General features: G+C 41.2%; 1 protein-coding gene across 2 annotated transcripts in view; it reads right to left on the bottom strand.

The window, feature by feature from the left end:
* The window catches only part of grik2 (glutamate receptor, ionotropic, kainate 2), a 278,051-nt gene that overhangs the window by 174,474 nt on the left and 91,558 nt on the right, over nt 1-12,019 (bottom strand). For both annotated transcript variants that reach the window (XM_026293759.1, XM_026293760.1), the window contains one exon: nt 1,982-2,163. In XM_026293759.1, coding sequence (XP_026149544.1) covers nt 1,982-2,163 — 182 coding nt within the window. The remainder of the gene's footprint in view (nt 1-1,981; nt 2,164-12,019) is intronic.

Genomic DNA, 12,019 nt, shown 5'->3' with positions numbered 1-12,019 from the left:
GTTTCCTGTTTTCCGAGCCTGGAGAGAGCCCGGCCTCTGGTAGGCCCCAGAGGGACCCATACACCGTCAGATATTGCTCTGCGGACCCGAGACGGACATATCACCTCCATCTCCGAGGACCAGCCCGGCGGTACCGGTACTGGCCGTCGGAGAAACCACCACCTGCCGACTCTTCTTGGATCATCACTCATCACCACTGGCCTTCAACCACGATCCACATTTCATTCATTGTACTGCATTTAATAAACCTTGGTATACTCTGCTTCAGTGTCCTGGGTACTTGTGTTAGACGGGGTTGTGATCCATACAAATTGATACACAAATCATGACAACAGTACTGTGAAGAAGTTTTAGGCACTTTCGATGTTTTAGATTCTTATTACACAACGCCATCAGGTGTCTGATTGATCCAGGGTTCATTGTGCAGCACACTGTAGAGGACAACAAGTCCATAAAGAACCCACTAGAGTTCATGAAAAGCTACTGTCTGAGGCAAGAAGAACCAGGAGTCCTACAGCAGATGGTCTGACTCCCAAAGAGCCCAGGCAGTGTGGACTCCGTCTGAATCACATGAACAAACAAAAAAACTGGGACACCCTGAATCTACAGAAGAACTGCAGCAGCTTCTCCAAGGTGCTGCAAAGTACCAAGAGAAGCTGTGTGCAGGTCAAACTAAAGAGAACTGCTGCTGGTTGAAGGGCAAATGGAAGTGCTGCAAATACTGATTTGATTTAGATTTGGTTTCATTCACTGCATTTGGTATGAAGTAAATTTATACATGAAAGCACAATTTATGTAATTTATATTAAAAGCATGCCCTGAGTATTTTTAGTGCCTTAAACTTTTGCACAGTACTGTATATTCAACATATTTCCTGTATTGAAAATATTGTAACTGCCAATTTGATTTTGGCTTTAAAGTTGCGGGGCTGGAAATTCACTCCTAACCACTTCAGATTCGACATCCACCACATCACTATCCAGCACAAATACTGAAGTTGTCTCAGTATTATTGGGCAGATGGCAAAAAAAAAAATCTTCCAGCGTTCATTCATTGACGCTGCATAGGGGGTGGACCTATACAGTGTGACATCACCCATAGCCATACGTACCGCAAGAATGAAGCCAATTCAGTTGCCATTTTCAGCTGTTATCGACGTCACCATGTTGCTTTTGTGGAGCCAGAAGTACCATATTTGGACAATAAGGCAGTGTCTAGAGAACGTTCCCATGACCACCACTGAGCTAATCAGCAGCAAGCATGTTAAACGTACACGCACCCTGGAGATAGAGGCAAAAGCTACGACTGCTACAATTGTCTTCAGTTCAGTGTTCTTCAGAGATTTCAAGCTATCATAGGATGTTTGCAGTGACGCCAGTGAAAACAATGATGCTACTATCTTTCTTTCCTTCGAGGCGCACATCAACGCCACACAGAAGAGCTTATATATTTGCATAATAGGACCCCTTTAACGCCAAAGTTCATCTCCAGTTTTAGGTTTCAACCCTTGTCTGTTTCATACTGTCAAAGTGCCAGTGAGTGCGATGCATTTCTCTTCATACTTTTATTTTGCTACTACAATTCTGATCTCTGATCTTATGCGTGTCCTTTCACTGCCTTGCCCTCCTTTTGTTTGTGCTCCCCACTGATGTTGCATGCCACTCCCCGCCAAACCCATCTGTCATGTCCCATCTTTTCCTGTACTTTCACCCATCAGGTCTCTGTTCAGTACAGGTAGTATCAGCTTCTGTTTATGCACAGACCCAGACTCCAATATTTCTTTCGTGTTTTCTCTGAAGTAATTGTGGTTTTTCTTTTTACTGTTGCAGTGAGCCAAAGCTCTTCACCCCTTAGTTTGTATTTTGTTATTTAAAACAAGTAGAAAAAGAGACTTTGGTTGTGCCTTTAGTTTTCTGTATTGTGTTATTGTGTTGCATTTGTTTGTCCCCACAAAGACTAACACACACACATGCACACACACCTGCTTCAGGATTCCTGCTGCCATTTCGTGGCCACAGTCAAAGATGATGTGGAACTCCTTCCCCCTCTTCATCTCCTTCAAAAGTGGCTTGGCATCCTTGGTCTCTGCGGGCAGCTGCCGGATCTTTAACCGGATGTTGTACCGGGATGGCGCCTTTATAAGCTCTTGCAACCGAATCAGACCTTTAGGGAAATCCCAAAGAAAAAAAAAAAAAAAACACAAAAAAAAGAATGTTTCTTTCATTTCAAGAACCAGTACTGACAAATTGCACAAGGGCAATACATTTCCAAAAACAAAATTTCAAACATACTTATCTTTTCGCAAAATAATTGAGGTAACAACTACTCCTGATTCATTTGGCAGCTGCAGTTGTTAGAGTGAGGATATGAAAACTCCAGGGATATATATTTGCCATCACTTTATTTCAAATGAAATGTATTTCATTTCAGTACCCTCCCCTGCCTGCTCCTACTACTCACTACTCTTGATACGAGATCTTTTCTTTTCCACATCTCTCTGTCCTTTTGTCCTTCTGATAACACCCACAATGCACCAAAATAGTCTTTTAGCCTTGCCTCAGTATCAGCAGATCTTGATCCAACTAAAATATTCTATAGAAATATAACAAAACAAGAACATATCTGTACTGCACATTACCTGACGTTAATCATTCATTATAGATGACACCGATTCTGTGCTGACCATTGACCCTTTCTTTGTCGATAGGCCACTAAGTATTATGTATATGATATGTGTAATCAGCCTTGCTGGGGAAATTAGCATATACAGTATTTCAAAGTAAAACATGGATATCTTAAGTTTGTCAGATAAGCTTCAATTATAATATTATATAATATATAAATAGCCAAGAGATTCCCATGCAGTGTCTGATGATTTATTTTTACAGTTTCTAGTTTGTTAAATTCAGTGCCTATGCATTTCAAGAGAAAATCAACAACATCAGTCCTTTGTTCAAATACCTAAATGTAGCCAGTGTTTACTTGACACAATCCGGTCAATTATGACTGCTGTCTGTCAGGAAGAAGGATGGAAGTAGCTGTAGCAGTACAAAACGTCAAAGTGGGAAGGCCAGAGTAGATGGTTGGATGAACAATGCGTTTAGACTTTCCAACACCCAGCCATGGAGGAGCTGTCTGCAGCTATAACATTGGTTTGGCATTGTGAGATTTGGGTTTTTTTGGTCTGAATGTGATAGTATCTAGAGCTATCACATTTGTTCTGGTAACATTAGTGACCTAGCATGGGCACGATTTTACTTTTGTATTAAATTATTATCATTTTAATTTGGGAGTAACTGTTTGCTTTGCTGCTTTGCATGACATTAGAGGTAACCAAAGTGTTCTACTAGATTGACTGCACTAATTTGGAATGGAGGCTGCCTTGTGTACAGTTCGTCCCCTTCGGGCATCTTCATAGCTTCAGGAAACAGGACAGGATGGGAGGAGCAAAGTGCAGTAAGGACTACTTTATGATGTGACTGTGTTTTCAGTCTCCTTAAAGCCTGTAGCAAATTAAAAGAACAACAACAAACAAAAAACACAGACATCAGTCTTAAGAGCAGCCAAACCCTGTCTGTTTAGCACTGTAGCCAAGTAGTGTTGTTGGTAGGCTTAGAATTAGTTGGCTCAGACTGCATTGAGGCCTCAGATGTATCAGCATTTTCTTTTTCAGTTCTACTTAACATTTGAAGTTGGAGGGCTAGACACATTCCTCTCTTCTTCTCATATATTAAACACAATATAACACTAAAGCCCAAACCTTTGACTTAAGCCACCACTGGGTTCCAAACCACTATACATACATTTTTAAACATTACACAAATCATCCTCCCATCATTTCATCATTTACCTTTACTTTTCTCACTATGGCAAATAAACTAAGCTCTGCTTGCCATATAAGAATTTATATATGCTTTGGTTGAATTTAAAACTCCTGAGCTGGAAATTTACTGTTACTATGACACCCAGCAAGTGAGTTGTCATGAGTTGGGATATAGCGGCAAATTTTTATTTCAGTGATTTTGTGATGGATGGTGACCAAGCTTGATATGATAGGTTGGAGAGGCAAGCAAATGCAAATTCTGTGTTGATGAAAAAGATCCATGTAGACAACTGGCACACGTTTCTGAAAGAAATTTAGTTGAAATCAACAATCTCATATTAAATAAATGATTAAAATAACAAAAACGTCTTAAATAAAAATGTCTTTAATAATAATGCCTTCTCTCACAATTAATGAATTGAGTTTATGAACATTTTGTAATGATAATATTTTTGAGTTTGTTGTGCTGTCATGGCATCTACTGTGTTTTCTGGACTATAAGTCACACTTTTTTTACTCCTCTGGATTGTCCTGCATCTTATACAGCCCAGCGACTAAACACAGTTTAGAGTGTTGACATTCAGGCAACCCGAGAGAGCAGGACGAGGTGCTGTTTCATCTCTGCCCACCCTGATGTTGGCGCAGTTGTTCAATGTTATTTGACACAGAATAAATTTCATAATGCACTTCTGCTTGTTGTTATGCCTAGCCTATGTTCTATTTAATATAATTAGAAATGTGACTTATACACCCAAGAGACTTAGAAATGTTTTTTTTCTGCTGAACAAGGCTGTTTTTGCTAAAAGCATCTTATACCCTGATGTGACTTATAGCCCGGAAAATACCGTATCAATATCCAAGTACTGAAATTTTTGTCAAAGTAACTAATTTTTATAACAAATAATGAATTCACACTGATGGGACCAGAGGCTATTTTAAACACAAAGCCAGTACTGATTCTTACATCTACAAACAGACACATGAGTCTAAACCAGCACAGCGGCCTCCTGCGTCTCTGTCCATGGTCCACCATCTCCAGCTATTTGGCCTGTGGCATTATTTGTTTACTTCCTGCTTCTAGTTGAGTGCACTGCACTGTGGGAAACCAGCCTGCAGACTGTTGGAGCTTCAGCAGTAGGTCACTGGTTTTCATTAAATCAAACACACTGATTATGATATCTCCAGAGTATTGACCTGTGAGACACTGGCAGTGTTCCATTTAACCATCTCATGACAAAGTGACTCCTCAGCTGTGGTTCACAACATCTCAGCTGGCTACAGAAACACTACTGTCTATAATGTCAACAAACCAGGCTATAGAAGTTTGAAGTTGTGTTACAGAGCTTCCAGTAGCTACAGCGATGGGAGCACTAGCTGCATACAACTATGTCTACATATGTGTAAAGACAAGAGTTGTGACTGATATGGTATATTGAATGTAAAACTTTATGTGGTCGTGTTCAGTAACGACTAAGCACAAATGAACACCTATAAGGGAAATTTGCGGATATGAGACAGGGAGAAAAAATAGAAGTTGACCTCAACATTATCACTATGTGGTCTTGACTATTTTTTCACTTCCTACCTGCTTCTCACTCTCTCTATCTCTCTCTCTCTCTCTCTCTCTGATCTCTGTCTCTGAAGGCACACAACATCTGTTTATATCATCATTCTAATTAAATACTGGATTGTCACGTAATGTCATTTTGCCCTTACTCTGTTACCTGAACCTGGCTGTTTTATTAAAAAACAAAAATAAATCATAAATCCATTTATGGACAAACATACATGTCCAATATTAGACTGCTTCAATTCACTAAATATACTGTAAATGTGCCATTATGATAAATTCTACCAGAATAAGAAAAGTGGCTGCTTTAACCCTCTGGGGTCGACGCACGCGCCGGCGCGTTTTGACGCATCTTTTTCTGATAAGGCCGAAACAAACTTAAATTACTCCGTCAATTCTGATCGTACAGATAAAAGAAGCATATCATTCAAATCTGTAAAGGGTCTACTTTTAGTGGTATACCATCATAATAACAACAAAACATTGTGCTTTTTTTAAATAAAGAAAGCCGACAGGGTGCGCTCTCGGACTTTTCTGTCTCTGCCATTTCTCTTCACAGACGCGTAAATAAAACAACCAGAATCTCAGCGAATACTTGCCTCATAAAAATAAGAATTATATGGCTAGAAAGCTTGAAATGTTTTCTTTTGAGTGAAACAATTCAAGTCAAAAACAAATCATCACTTTTTATTTAATCCGTATGAACGTAAGGAGAAGTCCGTTTTTTCCTGTCTCACCTCATTACAGGTAATGCGGTCCCGCCTTGTACACTGTCCACTGTTCACATGTAAATAATCTCAGGTGAACCAGGTAAATATGTGCACGCCCCTGAGAAATGACACAAAATATCAAACTTCATCATAGAATTTACTCACTTTTTCTGCGCGTTTGGATGATGGCGCATTACGCACGTGAAGCGCCGCTCCTTACATTCCACACAGAGACAAATAGTTTAGCTTGTCCTCAGAGTAAAAACACTGATTTTAACTCAAATGAGGATCGTTTGGCTCCTCATTGTGTTGTATTGTGCTGCACTAATCCGTCCCATCTACATTGACTGAAAGGCTCATTATGCGCGCCTTTGTCTGGTCGTTCAGTGCGTCTTTTGTGTTCTCAGGTAAATCACATGACTATTCATCCTCAGACACACCCTCTTGCATATGGCCTTTCTGGACAAAAAGTGTCTTAGAAAATTTAAATCAGTGTATTGTTTACTGTGAATGTGTGAACTAGATGACATTCACAGCACTCTGAAGTAAACACTTTAGCCTACAACACAACACAAATGTCAGGACATGTCAAAATTTGTCAAGGCCCCAAAAACCCCCTCAGACCCCAGAGGGTTAAAGTGGAGATGAAACATGGAGCACTATGACTGTAGTTTGCTTCAATTTTTACCTTAGACATTATATGGCACTGCAATCAAACTCCATATTCACATAACATTGAGATATTAGTAAATCATAATAAAAAATTATATATCATTTTAACATAATCATGATATTACAAAAGGACTAATAACAATTAATATGATAGGTCTCTGTCACTCAAGTTAATTTTGTCTATGGGGACAGATGCTGTTTTTGCATGTTACATAGAAGAAGATGGATGAATGAATGGATAAACAACCTAATGCAGGTCTTCTTCCGCTTATCCGGGGCCAGATCGTGGGGGCAGTAGCCCAAGCAGGGATACCCAGACTTCCTTTTCCCTGGACACTTCCTCCAGCTCTTCCGGGGGGATACCAAGGCATTCTGAGGCCACCCGAGAGACGTACTTCCCGGCTTCCCCGGGGCCTTCTCTTGGTGGGACATGCCCAGAACACCTCCCCAGGGAGTCGCACAGGAGGCATCCGGAACAGATGCCCGAGCCACCTCAGCAGGCTCCTCTCAATGTGGAGAAGCAGCGGCTCTACTCTGAGCTCCTCCCAGGTGACCGAGCTCCTCACCCTATCTCTAAGGGAGCGCCCGTCCACCCTGCAAAGGAAGCTCATTTCAGCCGCTTGTATCCGAGACCTTGTTCTTTCGGTCATGACCCAAAGCTCATAACCATAGGTGAGAGTAGGAATGTAGATTGACCAGTAAATCCTTCTTCACCACAACGGACCGGTACACCGACCGCATTACTGCTGCCGATGCCCCGATCCGTCTGTCAATCTCATGTTCCGTCCTTCCCGCACTCATGAACAAGATCCCAAGATACTTAAACTCCTCCATCTGAGGCAGCATCTCGCCCTTGGCCTGGAGTTGGCAAGCCATCTTTTTCCGGTTGAGAACCATGGCCTCGGACTTGGAGGTGCTGATTCTCATCCCAGCCGCTTCACACTTGGTTGCAAACCGCTTCAATGCACACTGGAGGTCCTGGCTCAATGGAGCCAATAGGACAACATCATCTGCAAAAAGCAGAGATGAGATCCTGTGGTCCCCGAACTGGACTCCCTCCGGCCCCTGGCTGCGCCTAAAAATTCTGTCCATAAAAATAATGAACAGAACCAGTGACAAAGGGCAGCCCTGCCAGAGTCCAACATGCACTGGGAACAGGTCTGACTTACTTACTGACTGACTGACTTACAGGTCTGACCAATGCGAACCAAGCTCCTGCTCCGTTTGTACAGAGAGCACTTAGCAAAGGGCCCCGGGCCCCATACTCCTGGAGCACCTGCCACAGGATGTCACTTGCCTTCTCCAAGTCCACAAAGCACATGTGAACTGGTTCGGCAAACTCCCATGAACCCCTGAGCACCCTCAAGAGGGTATAGAGCTGGTCCAGTGTTCCACGGATGGATCAGCTTCCAAATCCCCAGCCCCTGCTTCCTTTATAGAAGACGTGTTAGCAAGGTTAAGGAGATCCTCGAAGTATTCCCTCCACCGTCCAACAATATCCCCAGTCAAGGCCAGCAGCTCCCCACCTCCACTGTAAACAGTGTTTGCAGAGCACTGCTTCCCCCTCCTGAGGCGCCAGATAGTTTGCCAGAATCTCTTCGGGGCCGACCGGTAGTCCTTCTCCATGGCCTCACTGAACTCCTCCAATAACCGAGTTTTTTCCTCGGTCAGCTGCCTCAGGAGTCCCACAAGCCAACCAGGCTCGGTAGGATTCCTTCTTCAGCTTGACGACATCCCTTACCTCTGGTATCCACCGGTTCGGGGATTTCCACCACGACAGGCACCCGAGACCTTACGGCCACAGCTCCTAGCCGCTACATTGACAATGGAGATGGAGAACATAGTCCATTCGGACTCAATGTCCCCAGCTTCCCTCGGGATCTGGTTGAAGCTCTTTCGGAGGTGGGAGTTAAAGACCTCTCTGACGGAGGATTTGGCCAAACATTCCCAACAGACCCTCACAGTACGTTTGGGCCTGCCAAGTCTGTCCCGCTTCCTCCTCCGCCAGTGGATCCAACTCACCACCAGGTGGTGATCAGTTGACAGCTCTGCCCCTCTCTTCACCCATGTGTCCAAGACATACGGATTGTTAGGTTGTTTATGTGAAAGTATATTTGGAAAAAAATATAAACAAACCAGCTCATAAGATGAAGTAAGAAGAATATCTATTTGGGAAAAAAAAGAAAGAAAAAGTTGAGACAGTTAATAATTAAGTGTGTTTATGTATTATTGTGTTTATACTTTATAGTGGTTGTTGAAGCAAACTAACAAACTTGCACAGAGAGATAATAATTAACAATAGCCATTAAGTTAAACCAGACTGGACTCAAGTTGTAATTTAAAAAAAAAACAAAACAAAACAAAAAAAGACATCAAGATCAATAACTCTTGAACTATAAGAACTTGAAAGATAGGGTCCAGCCAAGGCCAATACATGTAAAAATTGAAAAAAAGAAATGATACATTTAATAAATTACATTTAATTTACATGTATACAAGTGCATGGGAGTGTGTTTGTGTGTTATATTTGACTTGAGTCCAATCTCATATAAATGCTTGACATTGCATGAGCTTTCTGAGGAGAAAATCAGCTTCCATGCTGGAGCAGCAATCTCTGTTTTATGGTTAGTCAGTTAACATTGATAAAAGTGTCCTGACACATCTGACTGCTGCACTTGCTTATCATAAACACATGTCAGAGCATCTCTCTAGTACGTCCTCTCACTCTTAAGACATCTTTCCTTCCATTTTGCTTGGCTGAATTTTTCTTTATACCTTTCCAAAATTTACAGACAAAATCTACTGGGGAAAAATAATCCTAGAACGGGAGAAAAGAGGGGTGCCAGCACCAATCAGTACTTATGGTGTTTAATGCGTGACGACTGCTCTAGGATACATATTTAACTGCATGAATATTTCATCCCCTCTAAACGTTTATTAGGGGGCCGTCTGGGAGTCTCCCGAGCATAAAAGAGTTCGGCCTGCCTGTGATAAATATAAAGGCCCCTCAAGCTTCTCCTCCTAACTCCCCCTCAAGTGGGTCGCCGACGACAATGAAGAAGTGTTCTTTTTACCAGGCTGCTCAATTATTATCGGCCGCATAAAGTGATTCCCCTAGATGGCCGATCCACAGCACTGCATGATGGGAGTAATGGCTGATGAGTCACTGAGCTGCATACTTCCAGGGTCAAGGTTAATGTGCCCCTAGTCACATCGGCTGGCTTATTTATGTTGAATTAAATGCGTGGAACACGTTGGAGAAAGATTAAAGTGGGCCTGCAGTCAAAGGTTTTAATAGTTCTTCAGGAATGTGGAGGTAGAACATAGATGCTGCCATTTCCTCACTATAAATAAACCTCTGGGTGGAAATGTGGGCCAGTCACTCAAAAAAAAAAAAAACAGGTCTTTGATATTATATGCACTAAATCATTTGTGCTAAGAACCACCGATGAAGGTTTCCTGCAGTTAACTCGATACCTCACATCATGCCCCATGGTACACTTGGCAAGAAAAGTTGTTCTTCTGACAGAAAAGAGTACAAAGTAATTCATTTGTGAATGGGAGCAAATATCTTTAGTTACTAAATGTAGCCCTAACACAAATCAAATGAGTATGAACATTGCTGCAGAACAAAAAAATGGCTTGTCAGTCCCAGTGAACCTTTTTCTCGTATTCATATAGCCTACATACATTCTCACACATTTATCATTAAGTAAACCAACAACTAAACACATGAATCTCTGTGTTTGCCCCACAAATAGAAAATATCAAATAGAAAATACTGATTAGCCTTAAATTTTATATCCATGTATTTGCAAACCAAAAAATGAAGGTGCATCAAGTCTTTACTTAAAGCAATTTTTACTTTGTTCATCAAGCCAATCCTTGCCACTTAGCATTCTAACTTTTTGGTTTAACACATCTAACAACAGTGAACACTCTTCTGCAGGGTGAGAGATACAAAATGAAACTTGATGGTAATGACATGCAGCGACAGATTACCGATCCTACCTATAAAGAACTCAGCCACTGATATGTAGATTGAAAGCAAGATGCAACAGTCTTTCTGTATGCAAGCTCCTTTTAAACAGCCAGTCTGGACTGATTTAACACCAAGGTTAAATCAGACAAACATTGCTTGGAATATAATACAAGGCATAGAAAAGGAGGCATTGGTAGAAGACTTTTAAAAGGTGCCCTATGATTAAAAAGTGTCGTTGTGCAGGCAGGTTATTACAACACATAGTTTTATGTCTTGATTATTAATGGAACAAAGCAAAAAGACAGATGATGTTAAATAGTGATAAACTCCATGTAGGGGGAGGTACCCAAAACATGCTGTAAACGTGACAACATACTTATTTTAACCCAAACTATGAGAGTTCTCCAGCCAAGGGTAGGGTTACTAACTCCGGAGATTTGCTTTTACAATATTTCAAATCTTACAGCAGGTGGCCCCACAGTGAAATGTTCTAAAGACCACCATGTTCTAATTTGGTGCTCAATAAAAATAAAAATCAATAAACGTTTGCTAAAATATAAATGTTACTTCGTTTAAGAAATGGAATAGAAGGAGGAAAGACACACCTCCCAGTGTTTCTGTCAGCTTGTAATTAGATGGCTTCATCCCATCTGGCATAATGTGACTTATTCATGTTTGTGCCAGAGAACAGTTACTGTTCCTGCAATTCATTGGTCACTAATTGTAGTCAATTTTTAGTTCTAAATCACTTAATGCTCTTTGGCTTCATACTAGTACAACAGTGACCAAGCCCATTTCTAATGAGCTAAACCAGCAAAAAAAAAAAAAAAAAAAAAAAAAAATCGGTTAATATGACAATACCATAATCTGTTTCTTCTCACTGGGCTCAGCACATCGAAAACATCACAGCTGCCATTAGCATTCCAGTACTGTAAAAGCAGGATTAGCATGGTGAATTGTGAAGAGTTGGGGAGCCCTTCACTAAACAGGCTGTTGAGTGGTAGTGAAGCGTATGATGGGACTGGGATCTCTGATGTGAAGACACAAATACCAAATTGAAATAGATTACTGAGGGGGTCCTGAGACTCACTCACTCTGAGAGGGCTCTCATGTGTACATATAGAACAAACATACTCAAATGGCTTCAAATGTTGTAGAGAACTGGATATCTATTTAAACAAGATTATAATAATTGTTTTAGAACTATTAGACTACAGTAAGAATATACTATACTACTATTGTACCATTTTTACGGAATTTAT

This window comes from Mastacembelus armatus, chromosome 16, assembly GCF_900324485.2.
Source record: "Mastacembelus armatus chromosome 16, fMasArm1.2, whole genome shotgun sequence".
In the NCBI taxonomy this organism is placed as follows: Eukaryota; Metazoa; Chordata; class Actinopteri; order Synbranchiformes; family Mastacembelidae; genus Mastacembelus; species Mastacembelus armatus.
This window is presented reverse-complemented; position numbering and strand designations above follow the sequence as displayed.